This window comes from Panthera tigris, chromosome A1, assembly GCF_018350195.1.
Source record: "Panthera tigris isolate Pti1 chromosome A1, P.tigris_Pti1_mat1.1, whole genome shotgun sequence".
In the NCBI taxonomy this organism is placed as follows: Eukaryota; Metazoa; Chordata; class Mammalia; order Carnivora; family Felidae; genus Panthera; species Panthera tigris.
The window spans coordinates 81,213,061-81,232,474 of NC_056660.1; the positions used below are offsets into that span (position 1 = coordinate 81,213,061).

Consider the following 19,414-nt stretch of genomic DNA (forward strand, 5'->3'; position numbering starts at 1 on the left):
CCAGCTGACTCTCCTCAAAGCTCCAGGTCCTGCATTCCACGGGGTCCCACCCCTCCCTCCTGTGGCGGGGGTGGGGGTGGGGGGAGTGCAGGGTTGCGCCCTGGCGGCTGGCTGTGACACTACAGCCCAGCCTCTAAGGAGGCCAGGCCTCTCACTTTGCTGGCATCGCTGGCTCACGAGCCCACACACGTGTCCCTTCAGGAGCATGTGCAGAAGGTCTACCAGAAGCAGGAGGGCACGGAGGAGATGTTCCACCGGAGACAGGCCAGCCTGAAGAAGCTGGCAGCCAAGCAGACGCGGCCCGTGCAGCCGGTGGCCCCCCGGCCAGAGGCACTCACAAAGTCACCCTGCCCCTCCCCAGGTGTGCACAGCCACCACCCCTCCCGTCCACGGCGGGCCCTCGCCCAGTTTGTAAATGAACTTTTATCGGCACAGGGCCAGTGTGTGCCGAGTGGTTGGGGCAGAGAGGGGGTGGCCCGTGGACTAGGACATTCACTGGCTGTCCAGGGACTTTTCCCTGGTTAGCATTTCGGTCTCTGCCCCAGCCCATCTGTCCTCAGTACTGTTGCCAAAATGGTTCTCCTTCAGCATCTCTGACCACAGCCCAAAGCCCCCGAGGCAACAGCCCCTCATGGGCTCCTTGGAGCCCCTCCTGCAGCGGCACCTGCCCGCCGTCCTCTTCGGGGCTTTGGCAAGTGGGCCGCAAGTTGGTGAGACTGTGGAGAGCCGGCCCCCTCCCGCCACCTGCTGCAGCATGTGGCACCCATCAGAGGGGACCCTGGCCCCTGGCCCGGTGGTGTCCGGGTCCCTCGTGCTCACGGACTCCATGCTAGCCTGTGCGGCCGGCCATCTTCTTGCTCACCTGTCTCCCACCTGCTCTCCTCTTTCTCCATGTTTCTCTGCTTTCCTCACCCTTCTCCAGGGGACTTGCTTCTTTTCTCTCTGAAAGTTCAAAGTAACCCCAGGTGCTCCCAGGTCCAGTCCTTCCTCTCCAGGCAGTAAGGTATGAAGCCACGTCTTCCTTCCCCACTTCTTTCCAAACCAGGCAGCCGGAGAGGCTCTGAGAACAGTCCTGAGGGCAGCATGCTCCGGAGAGGGCCCTACAGGAGGGCCAAGGTGAGGCCACAGTCCATGCTGCCCCACAACAGCTGCCCGCCATCGCGGTCCAGCACCACCGGGCTCCCCCTGCCCTGCCTGTCCCGTGGGACCTCAGATTCCTCCCCAGACGGGGAATGAGGTGGGGCTCCTTGAAGTCAGGACGCCAGGCTGCACCTTCTGGCATCTGAATGCTCAATGCGCTGCGTGCTCGTCTTTCCCCAGAGTGAAGTGACTGAGAGCCGGCAGGGCCGCGGCAGCTCCACAGGCGACGAGGAGGAGAGCCTGGCCATCTTGCGGAGGTGAGCGGCTCTGGTCCAGACACGGCAGGTGCGACCCTGTCAGATCTCCGCCTTTGGCCACAGAGAATCAGAGTGCAAACAAGCCAGAGCTGGTGGATAGTCAGCTTCTACCCCAAAGCTGGCGTCCTGGCGTGGACACACGTGCGCCACGCTGTGGACAGATGTACGGTCCACTTCTGGGACCAGGACTGATCCGGTTTCTCCTAGAAAAGCCTGTTGTCCCTGGACCCTCAGGCAGGACTCTGGTGACTTGAAATGGCTCGTGTCCCCCTTTCTCAAGCCATAGGTGACAAGACTGATTCCACAGAGACAGGCGCGTAGCCACGGCTCCTCAGTGGGCTGCATCCATGTGCTGGCGCCCTCTCTCTTCTCCCACCATCCCTGCTCCGAGCATCTTCTCTCTGTGCCCTTCCTGCTCTAATGCTTTCTCCGCTGTCTGTGCCCCACTCACAGGCATGTGATGAATGAGCTCTTGGACACGGAACGGGTGTACGTGGAAGAGCTGCTCTGTGTCCTGGAGGTGAGTCTACAGGGGTGGGGGGATGGCCAGGGAGCCCCGGGGCCCGTAGGCCCGCCCGCCCCATGCAGCAAGGGTGAGAGGATGGTGGCGGCTTTACTCGCACGGCCCCACCGGCGGGAGCAGGGACAAGGAGATTGAGGTACGTGGCTCAGGGACCCGCTCCAGCAGCACGTGGCTGACCCCAGGAGTGTGGCGGGAGCGGGAGGCTGCGTGTGACTCCATTGCAGGAAGAGCTGAACCGTCTGGGTCTGGGTGGAGGCAGAGTGGAGGCCCCGGGGAACTGTTGCCAGCAGGGCAGGGGGCTTCTGGGCACTGGAATGTTCTGGATTTGGGTCTGGGTGGTGGTTACAGGGGTGTAGACATTGAAATGAGTCATCAAGGAGTACCCCCAAGATTTCTCTCCTTCATACAAGTTACGTGAATCCTCGAAGTTAAAAAGCAGAAGGACAGATCCCCCCCACCCAAAACAGATGGTGCTCTTTGTAGCTCACGCACGTTGGTTGGCACTTGCTGCCTCGTGGTCGTCCTAGAAACGGCCGGTGAATAAATATGGATGGATTCACTTTCTAAAACCTGAGAGGCATCCTCTCCCCGCGGGCCTCTCTCCAAGCACGCGATGGAGGCCGCGTTCCGACCCCTCCCCTCCACGCAGGGCTATGCCGCCGAGCTGGACAACCCGCTGATGGCGCACCTCGTCTCACCCGGCCTCCAAAACAAGAAGGACGTTTTGTTTGGAAACATGGAAGAGATTTACCACTTTCACAACAGGTCAGGCCCTCCCCTGCCCACCCTTGCTGGGCAGGGTCTGCCTCTAGAGCAGGCCCCTGCGGTGAGCAGGAACCAGTGGGCTCGGGTGCACGGCGCCCCCAGGCTGGTTCCCGCGGCCCACCTGCCAGCCCGGAGATGTCAGATGCCCGGTGCTTGGAGGACGCAGGAGCTGCTGGCCCACTCCCGCCGGCCAGCAGGGGCCGGTCTGCTTGGCATGAGCGTTGGGTCCTTTGGGGCAACCCCGAGGCCACACTGCCCAGCCAGGTGCATTTCGTTCCCAAGCATGTTCTTGAAAAGGAGGCAACGGCAGACATCCCCATCCTGCCCTTCTCCCCTCGTGAGCGCTGTCTGTGGCTGCCGTGGCTCCGGGGGAGAACAGTGGTCCTTCTGTGGCTGTTCATCCCGGGCTCCTCACTGCAGTTTGTGGGAGCTTGTGGGGCAGGATGTGAGGAGGTGGATGCAGGGTGCATGGGGAGGGGGCAGTCACACAGACGGCACGGGCCCTGCCCTCCTCTGGGCTTCTTGTGTCTGACCACGTGCTTTCGCCCCTCGGTCGCTAGTGTCTCTCACCCACTGGTTCACAGAGGAGGCACCGGTCTGCAGCCGGGCCCTCTGGACCCCACCCCTTTCCACAACGGAGGCATACGTCAGGTGGCCTGGTCCCTCAGTGTCCTTGGCTCACCCCAGCCTCCGCCCTGTGTCCCTAGTGGCTCTAAGCCACGGTGCTAGTGTCGTGAACTGACCCCAGGGAGCTCTCCCTCCCAGCAGATTCACCGCAGGCTCCGGCTGGGCATCTGGGAGTGTCCCTGGGGCAGAGCTACCTGGGTGTGGGCAGGGCTTTCACAGCTGGGCCTCACGCCTTTCTGTCTGTTGAAAAGGAGCTGTCCCAAGCTCTGTGTGAACACCAATGTCAGAAACATGAAGGGACCCACAAAGGGGCCAGAGTGCTTAAACCTGAGAGTTTGCTTCAGCCAGGACCCAGGAGTGACCCGTGTGGGCTGCAGACTATCCAGACTTAGAAATAAAAGTCATCAGGAAAATAGTATCTGTTGATTTGTTATAGGAAGTGTCTCCTTTGGGTTGCTCATCGCATGACCTAATGCAAACTTTCTTTGTCTAGAATATTCCTGAGGGAGCTGGAAAACTACACTGACTGCCCAGAGCTGGTTGGAAGGTGTTTTCTGGAACGGGTATGTGCTGTTTCAACATGTGCTTGATGGTGCCTTAGTTGTTAAAATAATAATGACTTTAATGTGTTTTTGTTTTGTTTTGAGAAAGAGTATGGGGGGCGGAGAGGGGCAGAGAGGGAGGGAGACACAGAATCAGAAGCAGGCTCCAGGCTCTGAGTTGTCAGCACAGAGCCCAACGCGGGGCTTGAACTCACAAACCATGTGTCATGACCTGAGCTGAAGTCGGACACTTAACCGACTGAGCCACCCAGGCTCCCCAATAATGAGTTTAAACCCTATCACAGTGTCCTTCTAACCAACTGAAATGACAAAGTTTCACTCTGTTCCTGGTTTGCCTAAGAGGATGTGATACTTTCTGGAAGGGCCAAAAGTATATTTTTTCTCAAGTCCAAAAAGTTCAAGAAAGGGAAAAAGTATAAAACATCAGCATTTCGAAATGGCAGATTTATAAAGTGTCTGTCTTGCCTGCACACGTTAGAGCTGAACTTGTCTTAAGGTGGTATTAGTGTCATGTCTGGTCTTCCCCTGGTCACCCCTCTCCGCCCACCCCCATACTAGCAGGTGTGGGACGGGTCCCCTTATCTTTCTCCCTTTGAAACTGCAGACGGCCCCTCTTCCAGGCAGGGAGAAGCAGTGGGAGATGACAGGGCATCTTCTCAGGCCAGCTTCACACACTGCTCGCTGAGCAGTGTGGAAAATGTAGCGAAAGTGAAGCCATTTTCACAAAATGAGATGGAGGCTGAGACGCATCACCATGAAATAGGGCCATCGGGCAGAAGGAAGGAGAAGGGGCCACATTTGTCCTACCCTGCCTGCTCACTGGGGACGCTTCTGGGTGCTGTTTGAGAATTGGGGTGGAGGGTTCCTTCACACTGCAGGTCAGTGGTTCTCAAAGGAGGCCCCCTGGCCGACAGCACCAGCATCCCGGGATCTTACGGGGAATGCAGGTTCTCAGGTCCCGGCTGCAGCTGCTGAAGCAGAACCTGAAGTGCGGCTCTGTCGTAACAAACCCGCAGACGGTCCTGGTGCACACGCAGGTCTGCGCACAAGCCCTGCGTGTTCTTTCCCTGGAAAGTTTGCGCACACTTTAAGTCTGTTATCCTCACGGCACAGAGCCAGCCGCGTGGTGCTAACCTGTGTGAAAGGCGTCTCAGGACTAGCGCAGCCCTGAGCAGCGGTCCCCGGGGGAGCCGTTTCACAGCTGCCCCACAATGAAGGACGCAGTGTCTGTGGTGGGGGAGGTGCACGCGGTGCGGGGCTGTCAAATCGCACCCCGAGGCACTCTGTGACGTGCACTCTGTCCCCGGCTCAGATGGAAGAGTTCCAGATCTACGAGAAGTATTGCCAGAACAAGCCTCGCTCTGAGAGCCTGTGGAGACAGTGCTCCGACTGCCCGTTTTTCCAGGTGTGTCTGGGGACCCTCCTAGTGAAGAGTGCTGTCTCCTCATTAGCTGACTGTCACACAGGGAACAAGAGGACCCTGTAAAGAGGTTTCTGGGACTTGCAGGAATGCCAGAGGAAGCTGGACCACAAGCTGAGTCTCGACTCCTACCTGCTGAAGCCAGTGCAGAGAATCACCAAGTACCAGCTGCTGCTCAAGGTGACGTGCCCGCAGCTGCCTGCCGCCCCTGCCGCGCCCTCCCAGCCCCGCACCCCTGCCAGGGCCCCGTCTCTTCACAGACCTGTGTGGAGGGCTCACTGTCCGCCGGCCATCATTGGGGGGGGCGGGGAGCACAGAGGTGACCAGATGGGCAGACTCATGGAGCACACTCGCCACTCGCCCTGGGCCGTGCGCTCACACACAGTCCTCCCTGCAAGGCCGGCCCCGGTGCGCAACCCGGTGGACGTGAAGGGCATGCCTTCAGCCGTCCCATGTTTGGGGGTGCCAGGTTGGAGACAAAAGAGTACCCAGGTCTAGGAGTGGGAAGGCGGGAGCTGCACAAGGGGCCTCGCCCCATCCGGGCCTGGCCGCCTGGCTCGGGAGGCATCCCTGTGTGCAGCGTCAGGCAGGACTGTGGGAGTGAGGCACGGGGCGGCAGGCCTGGGGGTGGCTTCCTGAGCTGGTCTGAGGCCCGCGCCCCAGGCAGACCCACCACGAGCGGCCTTGTCCGCGGTGCCAGCTGTGCAGGGAGCCGCGCTGCATGTCCTGAGGGTCCAAGCATGGGCATGCAGAGCGGAGCAGAGCGTCCAGTGCCCCGCGGGTGTGTGAACACGGCCTCGTCCCCCAGGAGATGCTCAAATACAGCAAGAGCTGCGAGGGGGCTGAGGACCTGCAGGAGGCACTGAGCTCCATCCTGGGCATCCTCAAGGCCGTGAACGACTCCATGCACCTGATCGCCATCACCGGCTATGACGTAAGGGCCTCCCCGTCCGCTGAGGAGCCTGGTGACGGTCCACCCACCGTCCTCACAGAGCTGTGCCTGGGGACATCCGTGTGCGGGTGTATCACCTGCATACGCTGGGGCGTGCCCTGGCGCACAGGGACATGGGAGCCTTCACACCTCCCGCACCCACACGTCCCTGCACCCGCACCCACACCCCCCTGCACCAACACCCTCGTGCACCCACACCTCCCACACCCGCACCCACACGCCCCTGCACCTGCACCCACATCCCCCTGCACCCACACCCACATGCCCCTGCACCCACACACCCCTGCACCTACACCCACATGCCTCTGCACCCATACCCATACCCCCCTGCACCTGCACCCACACTCCCCTGCACCCGCACCCCCCTGCACCCCCCTGCACCCACATGCCCATGCACCCACACCCACACCCCCCCACACCCGCACCCACATGCCCCTATACCCACATGCTTGTGCACCCACACGTCCCTGCACTCGCACCCGCACGCCCCTGCACCCACACCTGCACCCCCCTGCACCCACACCCACACGCCCCTGCACCCACACACCCCTGCACCAGCACTTCCCTGCACCCGCACCCACACCCCCCTGCACCCGCACCCTCATGCACCCACACCCACACCCACACCCCCTTGCACCCGCACGCACACACCCCTACACCCACGCACCCCTGCACCCGCACCCACACATCCCTGCACCTGCATGCCCCACACCCACACACACATCCTCCCACACCCAGCAGATGGGACCTTTGTCCTAGCGGATGGTCCTCTGCTGGCACGTCCTCACCACCCAGAGTCCAGCGTGTGCATCCTGTGGGTTTAGACAGGGTGTGAGGCCCGTCTCCCTGCTGGAAAGCCCCTGTGCTCTGCCTGTTCACCCTCCCTGGCCCCTGACCACCCCCGGCTCCTGTCTCCCCAGTTCTGCTTTTCCCCAAGCGTTACATAACAGTGGTCTATGGGACACAGCCCACCCCCCACCCCCACCCCCGCCCAGGCGGCCTGCTTCCGTTTGACGACGTACACGTAAGGCCCCACTTTGTCCTGGGCTTAGGGGAACCTGAGTGACCTGGGGAGGCTGCTGATGCAAGGCTCCTTCAGCGTGTGGACAGACCACAAGAAGGGCCACACAAAGGTGAAGGACCTGGCCAGATTCAAGCCCATGCAGCGGCACCTCTTCCTGCACGAGAAGGCCGTGCTCTTCTGCAAGAAGAGGGAGGAAAACGGGGAGGGCTACGAGAAGGCCCCTTCCTACAGCTACAAGCAGTCCCTGAACGTGAGTGAGCCTCAGTCCCCGCAGCCTCGGCCACGATGCCCACTTCAGGCACGGGCCACTCTTATCTCTGGGTGTGGGAGTCTGGGACCCCGGGCGTCCTCAGCCCCCACCCCAAAACCGCTTCCGTTGCTTTGGGAACCCACCAACACCTTTCAGGGATGGGGGGCCGGCTCTCATCCTGCACACTCATGAGCCCGTCTCCCTGCTTGGTGCTGTCAGATGGCGGCAGTAGGCATAACCGAGAATGTGAAGGGCGATGTGAGAAAGTTCGAGATCTGGTACAACGCCCGGGAGGAGGTGTACATCATACAGGTAGGGCTGGTGTCCCCGGGCCGGGTGCTGGGCACGTGTCAGAAAGGCCTGTGGCAAGAGCTGGTGTGTGTAGACTCTTCCGTGTGACTTTATCACCCAGAAGCCATTTAGGGGCATTGCCCTGGGCTGTCGCTACCCTGAACTGGGCCCAGGAGGAAGTACAGGAAACCAATGTTAGGGTGCTCCGAGGGCGTGGCCGGGAGCACGGGCTTGCATGTGCCTGGACGGCACACCTGGGCCATGCTTATACACGTGACCGGGCTGCCTCACTGGTGAGGGCCGGAGGTGGGAGGCCATGAGTGCCCCCTGAGTCTGGTGAGCCCAGCGCCCTGTGAAGGGGCGCCCTTCACACCCAGGCATGCTGGCGGGACGTGGTGGCCACGGAGCGCTGTCACCACACACACCAGCACCGCCAGGCCCACGGCGATGACATGGGTCTGCTCGGCATGGGCTCAGGCACCAGCCCCAGAAGCTGCCAGAACAGTGGCCGGCCTGCTTCTCCAGAGTCCAGCTGCCCGCCCGTCACTCCCACAGGCCTCACACACTGCACCGAGGCGAGACGGCGGCCTGCTCCCCTCTCTGGCCCTGAGAGTTAGAGTCTACTTCAGGGTCTCGGACTCCTGTCAGACATGTCACCTAACACAACACCCTGGGCCACTTCCCAGAGGAAGGTGCTCTCAAAGGGTGGTCTGTGCCCCAGGGTTTCCACCAAGTCAGGCACCAGCGAGGGCGCAAAGCTGGTGGCCAGGCGGTCACAGCCCGCCGCCTGTGTGGCCCACAGACCCTTCCTGTCATGCCCATGAGGCGGTCCCAAGGCAAAGGGACCATTTCTCCTTCCTTCTGGGCAGAGCTCTTGTTATCAGTCCCCACGGTCATCCTCAGAAGCTACCAGGTAAAAGCAAAGCGGCATCTTCAGGCAACATGCACCCTTACCTCCTGGCTTTCCCCCTGGGGCACAGGCACCGACGGCGGAGATTAAAGCAGCCTGGGTGAGTGAGATCCGCAAGGTGCTGACCAGCCAGCTGCAGGCTTGCAGAGGTAAGAGGTCTGGGCCGCCAGCGGTTCCGCTCTGCTCCGGGCGCATTCCCACACATGTCCAAAGCAACTCCCAGATTGTTGGCTGTTGTTGGAGGTGCGGTCGTGCAGCACAGGGTCTGTGTGTTCCTTCCCGCAGAAGCCAGCCAGCACCGAGCGCTGGAACAGTCCCAGAGCCTTCCTCTGCCCACGCCGCCCAGCACCAGGTGAGGGAGCCACCTCCGCTCGGGACCATGGGAGCCTGTCCCAGAGCCTGCCTCTGCATGCGCCACTGGGTACACACGGCCCCTTCCCTGAACCTCCTCACTGGGAATTTGCTCCAAGCCTCCGGGACAGCTTGTCCTCTGGCATTACGTGCTCGGGGGTCCATCCCTGCGGGCCAGCTTCGGGGACGGTGTCTCCGGCCCCACCCCTGGGTGCTGCTGGCACAGGTGACTGTTAGCTGCCAGGTTTCCATGACGGTCGCGCTTCAGACAGGGCCTGTCAGGTGCCGAGGCGCAGAGCCACGCCCGCGGCTCACAGTTGATAGACACGCACGTTTCGGGTGCCAGCCCTGAGGCTGGCTTCACAGGACCTTTTCTGCCCTTAGCCTTACTTTGTTACCGTATTCATTCGCAGCTTTATTTTTCTGTTTCTTATATAAGCACATCTGGTCACTCGTGGGACAGGATGGGGGCTAAGTAAATAATGCATAGAACAATAGTTTGAAAAGAAAAAGGCCACCCCCCCCCCATCCCTGCAAGTCAAAAAGTCAGCAACCATCTCCTACGTAACAGGAAGCAGGTGGATTTGTTCTCATTCAGTTCTGCCCGGTTAACCCGGAAGTGCGTGGAGGGCAGGATGGGGCCCAGGGACTCTGCCTCGGATCCTCAGGGAGGCTGGAAAACTAACCAGGCCACGTCCTCCTCCTTTTTTCATTAGTCCCTCGAAAGGGAACACAAGAAACATCAAAAAGCTGGAGGAAAGAAAAACCGACCCCCTAAGCCTGGAAGGATACGTGAGCTCCACACCGTTGCCGAAGCCCCCCGAGAAGGGCAGAGGTGGGTGTCTCTGCGGCGCAGCCCCGTCACGGCTGTCCCCGAGTGAGCAGGCGCGTCCAGGGCGTGCACACCTCTCAGAGGAGAGCCCGTGTGGGCTGGCGTGTGTCCCCGAGCACCCCCACTCCGTCCCTCTGTCTTCCTTCGGAGATGACACAGCCCCGAGCTCTACCTCAGAGAGCTCCGCACTTTCCAAAACGCGCTTTGCTCTGCCGGGCCTTGCTGCCCTCACAGGTCAGAAAGGTAAAAGGCGCCTGCCTCAGACCCACGCCCCGGACGTGCCGCTCACCCCGGTGGCACGCTTCTTGTTCGTGTGGTGATCATTCGTGTGGACGGCCCAACAGGGGCGGCTGCCGCCATCGTCACCACGTGCAGCCATTCAGAAGCTTTGCCCACTGACCCGCTCTCTTCCCTGGCACTGGCGTGTCTGTCCCACACATGGCCAGGGGCCTCTCACTGGGGGCCTTTTGTTTGCAAAGGAGGAGGCAGGCTTCTCTGGCAAACCTTGCTCGCAAACTGCACTCGTCTTTTGCTTTTTTGGTGCACCTCCTCCTGAACCCCCACCCCATCCTGCTCTGTCCTGCCCGGGACTGACGTTGGCGGGCCCTGGGGCGCTCACTAGCACACAGGCCACATAAGGAATCCGCTGGGTGGGAACCTCGGAAAGCTTGTCTGCCTTGCAAGGCTCCTCGGTGGTGAAGCGTGTGGGGGGAAGGACACAGATGAGCCCACGGAGCCTGGAGCTCCGGCCGGGTCGTTACAGGACCACCCGCCCGATGCTAAAAGCCAGTGTTTACGAGTCGAGGATTCTTTTCACTCATCCAGAAAATTAGAGGGTTTTTTGTTTGTTTGTTTCAACTTACAAAATACTTTTAAGTTGGCCTCAAACTTTTTATTTTTAAAATATTTTTTTCACATTTATTTATTAAGAGAGAGAGAGGGAGACAGAGACAGAGTGCCAGTGGGGAGGGGCAGGGAGAGAGGGAGACACAGAATCCAAAGCAGGCTCCAGGATCTGAGCTGTCATCACAGAGCCCGACGCAGGGCTCAAACTCACGAACCGTGAGATCATGACCTGAGCCGAAGTCGGACGCTTGGCCAACTGAGCCACCCAGGCGCCACAATCAAACTTTTTTTAAAAAAGGAGAGAAGCGCTCTGGTGCCGTGTACTTTGCCAAGCATGGAAAGTGCATACACTACACACTTTTATGCAGAGTTGAGAACCCGTGACCACCTGTAGCCTGCTGAAGTGAGAGTACGATTGCCACCGTCGGCCCGAGCTGGGTCTCCTCTCCCCCCCCTCCCCGTTCCCGGGGCCACTCCCGTCACCCGCGGGGCCCTGTGGCCAGCTTAGTCTTGTGCACAGGAAGCCACTTGGCAGCAGTGGGAACCAGCCTGCTGGCGGTGGCGTTCTGTCCCTTGTGAACACTGCTCCGCACGCCCCCCACGCCCTGCTTGCAGCCCCTCACTCTCCTGTCTGTTTTTGCCTCTTCCTTCTTCCGCAGCTTCTCCTACCAGTCCTGGCAAAAAAGCTAAGCGACATGAAGTAAAGAGCGATCCAACGCCTTTTGGTTTACGAGGTAGAGTGGCTCAGCCTTGTGACGTAGCCTGCCGTCTGCGTCCCCATGCGGCTGGGGACGCTCTCTGCCTGGCCGGGGCTCGCCCCCAGGATGCAGATCACAATAGGTCTCTACCAGCCAGACGCAAATTCCTTGTTTTCTTCAAAAGCATGACGCTCTGGCGACAGATCTGTGATGACATCACCCTTCTCAGCTGGACTCCTGCCGGGTCTGCCCAGAACCGACCCCCTTAGGGGCTGCCGACGCCTGGCCGGCATTCGGATTGGGCTGTTTCTTGGTGGCTGTGTGGCCACAGGCCTCCCCCGTCCAGGGCGCCCGCCCATCCCCTGCTTCTTGGTGGGAGAAGCCGACAGGATCTTGTCAACTGACCATCTTGCAGGGAGATGACCAATAGTACAGACTGAGGGGGCCAAGCTCCATGTTGGAACTCAGGCCATTTCTTGCCCCCTCATATCACGAGGGTAAAGTGCAGCCCCCAAAACCTGAAGATCCCCTGGCCCAGGCTGAGGGGCTGAGGTTCTCAGGAAGGATTTCACTTTGTGAACCACCTTGAGTTTTCCAGCAACTGTGAAGTTTCCCAGGGGCACAGGCTGCGGCTCTCCAGCATCCCCGGGGTGAGAGCTCGGAGGCCAGGGGCCTTGGCCCACCCTCTCAGCCTTCACAGGGATGCACAGTGCCCCGGGGCCTGGGACAGGGGTCATTACTGCCCTGACAGCCTCATTTCCTACCTCATACCTGGAGACACCTGAGCACTGCCCTGGCTGAGTTCCCTTGGGCAGGAAGCTGGGGGGCTTCAGCCTCACCCACGGCCACCCGCCCATGGTTCCTACCGCCTTTCAGCCAAGTTGTGTCTCCTCCCGTGACAGGAAGATGAGGCAGCCTCGTGAGGTCACAGTGGACATGACCTGAGTGCAGCGCCTGGGGCCCAACTGCTAGCCCCTTTTCACACCCTCCCACTGCTCCCTATTGCCCATCCCACGTGCCCCCCACCCCAAAGCAGGTGACAGCGCACACGGGTCTCCTGGGGAGGCAGGTGACAGCACGCACAGGTCTCCTGGGCATTCTTGCACATACTTAGCAGCTTGCCCCCTGAAAAGAGTCATCTTCCCAATGTTTTACTCAATGCCGCTGTCAGGAACTATTTTGCAGAGGAGGGAGGGGACCCCACTCACCGTCACCTGGGCCTGATGTCCTACACACTCACCTGCACGTGCGCAGATCAAGTGGGTTGGTGACACTTAGCTTCCCTCTTGGGCCTCGGTACTTTCCTGTCCACCCCCCCATCACACAGTCTTGACCCGGGTGAGCCTGGTAGAAAGGCTTCCAGAGAGGCTGCTTGTCCCCACAGAGGCGAGCGAGCCCTTTGCACGCACCTGCTGTGACTCCCTCACATGCCTCAGCCTGTCGTCCTCAGGGAGGGCACGCCTCCTGCCACCCCACGTGTAATCTGGAACTGGTGTGCCCCGCCCGCACCCAGCAAGCAGCCTTCTCTTTCCAGACCCGCTTGCTTCTTGCTGCACAGCCATGGGACACATGGCCTGATGCTCCAGACTGTCACCTAGTGCCAGCATCACTGTGTTTGTTCAGAACCCGGAATCCGACATCTCCTATCTCCCCACAACTTACTTGCATTCTCCCCCAAATTTCCCCCAAATGGGAAATACAGGTGCTACTCTTTGGGCCTACAAGGCAGTGGAAACGCTGATGAAGGGCTGTGCACGCATTTTGTAAAGTCCCCAGAAAGATCTCTCCCCGCGTTTGCTGGCCCAGCCGAGCTCCGCGTCTGGAGCTCACACAGGCAGGCGGCCTGGCCTGGAATCCCAGCCTCACCACGTGGCCGAGGGGGCTCAGCGGCACTGTTAGCTTCTGTGTGCGGCGTCTGCTGGCCTGCGTCACAGCGCCCCTACCTCGTGGGCTAAGGGCCAGGACGGGCCGGCACAGGGCACGTGCGGCGAGCCTCAGCCCTTGTGTGAGGGGCGGCCCCCCAGGCGGTCGGCCGGGTGTTCACCCTCCAAGTGCTAACTGCAAACTCCTTCCCTTTGGTGGCATTTGCTCCAACACAGCGGGATGGCGACGTCCCAGGCTAGTGGTTACTCAGGATCTCTGTGCTCCCCTGGGGCCACATGCAGGGGCAAAGCGGCAGGGCCTGCGGGACCACCTCCCTGAGGGGCTGGGGTTCGCTGTGTCCCCCCGGCTGGCAATGGAAGCAGGTGCATGGGCCCCGGCCCCCTGGACTGTGCATGGCTGAAGCACCCGTGTCAGCAGCGTGCCCCAGTCTGCGCTGCGTCCCGCCGGAAGGTCTTGGCTGGCTCCTGGGAAGGGGGCACGTGCGGGTGGTGGGAACTGCACAGACTCCCTTCACACAGTGAGGGTGGTCCTCACTGTGGCCCGCTCTCTCTCAGGTTGGAGCAAAACGTCTCACCCCTCAGAGGCCCCTGAGGACGACGGCTGGTCGAGTGCTGAGGAGCTGATCAATTCCTCGGATGCGGAGGAGGAGGGCAGAGTGGGCCCCAGGAAGCTGGTAACCTTGGGTCCCACTGGGCGTTCAGCCTGGCCCCGCTGGCCCCTGGGCGGGAGAGCTTCAGAGCATGACCTTACCAGTGCCCCACACTCTTGGCTGCTGCGGGCACATGTTAGGTGCCAGGGCCCCCTGGGGTTGTGCGCCCGCCTGCCTCCATCGTCAGACCAGCCTGTTTCAGAGGGAATGGTGCACACACCTGACTTGCCCTGCAAATAAGTAGACTGTTCTGAGGAGCCACTGTAAAGCGATGCCTTCAGCTCTTACTTTCTAGAGAACTGAACTGCTTTAAGTGTGGATTTGCATTCTTTTTTTTTTTTTTAACTTTTTTTAATGTTTATTTTTGAGAGAGAGAGAGAGCTAGAATAAGCGGGGGAGGATCAGAGAGAGAGAGAGAGACATGGAATCCGAAGCAGGCTCCAGGCTCTGAGCTCTCAGCACAAAGCCCCACGCAGGGCTCGAACTCACAAACCATTAGACCATGACCTGAGCTGAAGCCAGACGCTCAACGCACTGAGCCACCCCAGATTTGCATTTGAAACAAGGTCCTTTAACACAGCGGCAAGGAGAAGCTATTCACATATTAAATCATTAGAGTCGGGTGACACTAACAGATGCTTGGGGCACTCCATGCTGCCCTGGTCCTAGCTTCAGAGCTTTGTCCATGTGTACATGTCAAACATGGAGCACGGACTGGGTACCAGGCACTGTGGAGGTACAAAAGACAAAGCAGAGAACAAAATAGACAAGACTCTCCACTCTCACAGGGAAGCAGAATAAAAGGTAGTGAATACGGAGCATACTAGGCGAGGATGACTGCCGTTTCAGATGGGAGGCCCGGGGACAGGAGGGCGCTCCAGGAAGAAGGAGCAGCATGTGCAAAGGCCCTGGGGCAGAGGGCTATGTTTGTAGTGTTTGAGGCCGGCTGCAGCAGAGGGGGCAGCCAGACCACCAAGAGTGGGCCAAGGGCACTTTGCACGTTAGTTAGGATTTTTAACATGGTCACGGTGAGAGACCTCTGGCATCCGCTTACGATTAGGAGCTCTTCCCAACTTAAGGTGACAGTCACATGAGAAGCCTGACAAACAGCAGGGCCCTGACGAAATACTCATTGTCTGTCTCCTGTTGGATGCTGGAAGCCCATCTGGGACCTTGCCTGCTCCTGCTACGGCCTCACTCTGCGCTTGGGGGGGCAGGGGGGGGAGGTGTGTGGATAGGGCGGACTGTGCCATTTGATGCACTGTGTCCTGTGCCACCAGGTTCCAGGGAAGTACACGGTTGTGCTGGGCGATGAGAAGGAAAGCCCTGAAGCGCTTGCCGTGAGAAGCGGAGACGTGGTGGAGGTGGTCCAGGAGGGTGACGAGGGCCTTTGGTAAGACGTCGCCGGTGGTGGGCTCAGGCCCAAGACCCTGGGGCAGGCCCGCGGCTGGAGCCCCTGACCCGCCCCCGCCCCTTCCAGGTATGTCAGGAACCTGACCTCCAGCAAGGAGAGCTGGGTGCCGGCCAGCAGCCTCTCCACGCTCCTCGGCACGTCGGGCTCGGCTCAGTGCCTGAGCAGCTCAGGTAAGACCCCCGTGCCGTGCTGGCTGCGACTCGAGCCCGCGGGGTCCGCGGCCTCGAGCTCTGGCGTGCAGACGCGAAGCCGCAGCCGTTCTCGCCTGGTTTTCCCGCAGAGTCCAGTGCAGGCTCCGCCCTGCTGAGCGCCTCGTCCAGCTGCAGCGAGAGCTGCGGGGCCCCCCTCTCAGACCTGCAGGGGTAGCGCCGGGCCGCGCAGGATGGCAGCCTGCGGACCTCTAAGTGTTCCTTTGCTTGGGCTTGCTTAGTTTGGTGAGGGACGGTGCTCTAAGACACTGGGAAAGGAGGACCCTGGCAAGACCCGGAAGAGGAGCCGCCCGCTGCCCACGAGACTTGGCGGTGCAGACACAGGGGCATGCAGAGGAAAGGTTCTGGAAGATTCTGTCCTCCGGCCTTCACGCCAGGACCCCCATGACGAAGGCGCAGAAGTCAGCTCCACGGGAAGATGGCGGCACACCGAGCTTCCCCGCAGAACCAGGATGGATGGAGGGCTGTGGGGCAGCGGAGCAAACATGTGGCAGGTGCCAGGGGGCTGTCGTCCGCCTCCACCGGGCCGCAGTGGGGAGCCCGTCCCGGCCACTCGGCTTCGGTTCCTGCCGCATCTGGGCTGGTGCTTCCTGCAGGGATCAGCACGTTGTGGGAGGGACCGCTTCCCAGAGAAGTGGCCAACCTACTGACCCAGCAGCTTGGTGGAGGACTTTTTGATTTTTACAAGAAAGCAGGGATTAATTCCATGGCCATTTTTTGTGGTACTTTGGCCACTAATCTTTACCAAGAATCACTGTGTTTACATGAAATGACAATTTAATACTGTATTTGATACAAAACTATTTTCTGTTACTGGGGTTTACACTGCAGCGCGTTGTTTATACTGCTGGAGATTTGAGGGCTCTCTCTTGGGACCAAAGCCCTCTCCAAGGCCGGCCTGGTCACCGGCAGTTGAAAACGCATCCCTCGATAAAATCCAGCAATGTTTCTACAAACAGGAGTAGTAGAAACCAAGGAGAGTCCTTTATCTGTGTGGGTTAATTTTCAAAAGAAAATTTAAACTATAATTTAAAATATTTAGTTTCTTTTCTACAAAAATGGGGAACTTGATTTTTTTAACTAGCTTCACTGAATTAGGATTTTTTATCGTTTTTAAAGAATACATAAAGATGCAGTTTCCGCGGGGTACCACCTGAACCGGTGCCCACACAGGGCTCAGTGAAAGCTCCAGCCCTGGCACCTGTGCCGGCCTCCGCTGCTGCCTCCCAGGCTCGGGCAAGTCCCCCTGAACTCAGAAACGTAAAGGTTGCAGAGCTCATCACTGAAATCGAGGCAGAACTGGAAAGAAAACTCTTCTGGTTTACCTTTTTGTGTTTCTGAAACAAGCTCTGTTCTCCGGAGACACTTTGTGTATCTGGTGGGGGCGGATCTCTTTCTACGTGTGCTTACGTGGATGTGTGTGCATTGGTGTCCCATGTTAGGGACGCACGCGGCCTCCGCGATGCTGGAAACCGTCACTTTACTGCCCTCCCTGAGTCCCGCGCCCACCGCAGCCTGCTCCCGGCCACACACGAGCCCCCACCCTGGCCGCCCCTGCGGTGTGTTAGAGAAAACAGCCATGCAAGACTCAGCAGCTTTCCTCGATGCCCCCCGATTTACTCAGTGCGCTGACTGTGCAGAGACCACCCCAGCCGCCTCGCCCAACACCCCCCCACCATTGTAATCTCTTCCTCATAAAGGCACTTTAAAACCTCGTGTTTCAGTCATTGCTTTTTGTTTGGTTTGGGGTCTTTTTTTTTATTGCTGATGTAAATGAAATTTAAAAAATCAGAGTTCTTTATTGTATGGATGGAGTTTGAATAAATATCAGCCCCTCTTGCTGTCTGCCTTCATCTGTAAAAAGCCCAGAATTCTGCTTATCGCGCTCAGCTACACGCAGCACTGCAAGCACTGTTACAGGGGAGGCAGGTGGCGAGCAGGACCCAGACTGTGTCCCCTATGCTTCCCTTTGTCAGAAAATGATGGAAATAAAGTAAGCGTATTGTGTCAACACTGTGAAGGTAACAAAAGAAATGTAGACTCCCAGTGCTGGGACATTGGGGTCTGGTGGCGGAAGGGATGTGGTGGGGAGGGAAGCGTGACGGGCAGAAGCAGGAATCCAGAAGAGCAGCCGGGAGCTGACCTGCCAGGAGGGGATCAAATCGGATGCATCACATAATTCCTGAAAGACACCATCAAACAAGATCACGTAAGGGCTGGAAGAAAAGACAAGAACAGAGACTAACAAACCCTGACCTCCCAGGAGCCCTCCCACAGACCTGAGGGCTGTGCCCCAGAGACAGGTACACTGTTGGGGTCGGCCACTGGAGCGCCTGTCCCCCAGTCCAAGCGGAAGGCGTGGCCATCAGCGGAGGGTCGGGGAGGGGGCCGCTGTTCACACGGGGCTACGCAGGCTGGCCCTCTGCACTCAGCCACCCTGTCCTCCTCTCCTCGCCCCTCCTGGCCCGGGGTCTGGGGTAGGACTGCTTGGCACCATGCTTGGTGGTCTTTCATGAAGAAAAAGCCACTTGGAAGAGTCAGTGGGGAAGCGGTGCCTCAGCCATGACCCCACTGGCCTGTGCTGTCCCCCACCTCCCCAGAGGACCCTGGGACTCAAAGGCTTCAGTCCAGCACATGTCCCAAATCCAGGCTGCTTGGCAGCTCACCCATGGGAATCCCATTTCCCCTCAGCTTTGGGTTGTCGGAGGAGGAGCGTCCCTTCCCCACGCTTCCTGGCCAGTCGCCCACTGAGTCCACGGCCAGACACTCCTCGCGCTGCTCTGAGAACAGCCCAGCTGCGGCCCCGCTCAAGGGGAAGCATAGGCACCTGCTGACGGTGTCCCCAGGATGCAGTCTTGCTCAGAAGCAGTACCCTTGCCGGTAGAATTGGTTATGATGAGTCACACTGGAGTGGGGGCCCTGACCCACAGGTAGTGTCTCTGTAAGGAGAGTTAGATCAGGACACACACCCAGGCCGACTGCAGGTGGGGCACAGAGGCCCCCAGAACTCCCCAGTGGGAAGGGGCAGGCAGGCCCTCCCCCGGAGCCTCCAGAGACGGCAACGTCCTGCACAGACACCATGCCCAAGGGCCTGTGGCCTCCAGAGCCGGCACAGGATAGATTTCCGGTACAGTAAGCCCCTTGTGTGCAGCCCTGTCATGGGACCACCAGGAGTCAGAAAAGTGCTGAGCTCAAGGGCGGCTCCCCTGCAGCCTTTGAGAGCAAGGCTCACGGGTGCTGCATGTGGACCGACACGGGACCAACAGCACCTCCACCTGCTCGGGCAAGATGTTCGCCAGATTTAGGGGCAGAGGCTCACGGCTGAAACGCTTCTCCCCAAGCTGGGAGGAAACAGAGCCAGGACTGCCAGGCCATCCAGAGAATCCCCAGAAGGTGCGGCGGAAAACGGGGGGGTCCCTCCCCCACCAACAGACTCCCAAGCAGCCAGCAATCGTAACCATTAGTAACACCTGAGGTGATCAACAAAACATGTTCTCTGCAGAGACTGACTCTCCCACTTGGGGAGTGGAGCTGGGACCCTGCCTGCAACAGCTGGGCCGTGTGGCTCCCACGCACGGGAGAGGAGCAGAGCGGGCGTCCCCAGTATCCACCATTTGCAGAAAGGATATTTCAGAGGGTCGAGGCCAGACCCCACTGGAGGCTGGACGCCCACGTGAGCCTTGTTGGGATGACTGACGATGTCCGAGGGCCCAGGGTGGTCCAGGTCAGCACAGAAGCTGGGCAACCAAGACGGTTGGTCACCGCGGCTTGCGGCCTGGTCCCAAGAGGGCCCGGAGGGACACAGAGCA

General features: G+C 59.6%; 1 protein-coding gene across 3 annotated transcripts in view; it reads left to right on the forward strand.

The window, feature by feature from the left end:
• Nucleotides 1–17,446, forward strand: part of MCF2L (MCF.2 cell line derived transforming sequence like) — a 129,625-nt gene extending 112,179 nt beyond the window's left edge. For all 3 annotated transcript variants that reach the window (XM_042980436.1, XM_042980446.1, XM_042980452.1), the window contains 19 exons: nucleotides 202–361; nucleotides 1,046–1,116; nucleotides 1,321–1,397; nucleotides 1,851–1,917; nucleotides 2,570–2,685; nucleotides 3,806–3,875; nucleotides 5,188–5,280; nucleotides 5,383–5,475; nucleotides 6,104–6,229; nucleotides 7,300–7,521; nucleotides 7,741–7,833; nucleotides 8,793–8,871; nucleotides 9,008–9,074; nucleotides 9,790–9,908; nucleotides 11,411–11,485; nucleotides 13,888–14,006; nucleotides 15,263–15,375; nucleotides 15,463–15,566; nucleotides 15,677–17,446. In XM_042980436.1, the coding sequence (XP_042836370.1) occupies nucleotides 202–361; nucleotides 1,046–1,116; nucleotides 1,321–1,397; nucleotides 1,851–1,917; nucleotides 2,570–2,685; nucleotides 3,806–3,875; nucleotides 5,188–5,280; nucleotides 5,383–5,475; nucleotides 6,104–6,229; nucleotides 7,300–7,521; nucleotides 7,741–7,833; nucleotides 8,793–8,871; nucleotides 9,008–9,074; nucleotides 9,790–9,908; nucleotides 11,411–11,485; nucleotides 13,888–14,006; nucleotides 15,263–15,375; nucleotides 15,463–15,566; nucleotides 15,677–15,762 (1,950 nt within the window). In that variant the 3' untranslated portion in view covers nucleotides 15,763–17,446. The remainder of the gene's footprint in view (nucleotides 1–201; nucleotides 362–1,045; nucleotides 1,117–1,320; nucleotides 1,398–1,850; nucleotides 1,918–2,569; nucleotides 2,686–3,805; nucleotides 3,876–5,187; nucleotides 5,281–5,382; nucleotides 5,476–6,103; nucleotides 6,230–7,299; nucleotides 7,522–7,740; nucleotides 7,834–8,792; nucleotides 8,872–9,007; nucleotides 9,075–9,789; nucleotides 9,909–11,410; nucleotides 11,486–13,887; nucleotides 14,007–15,262; nucleotides 15,376–15,462; nucleotides 15,567–15,676) is intronic.
• The last annotated feature ends 1,968 nt before the right edge of the window (nucleotides 17,447–19,414 follow it).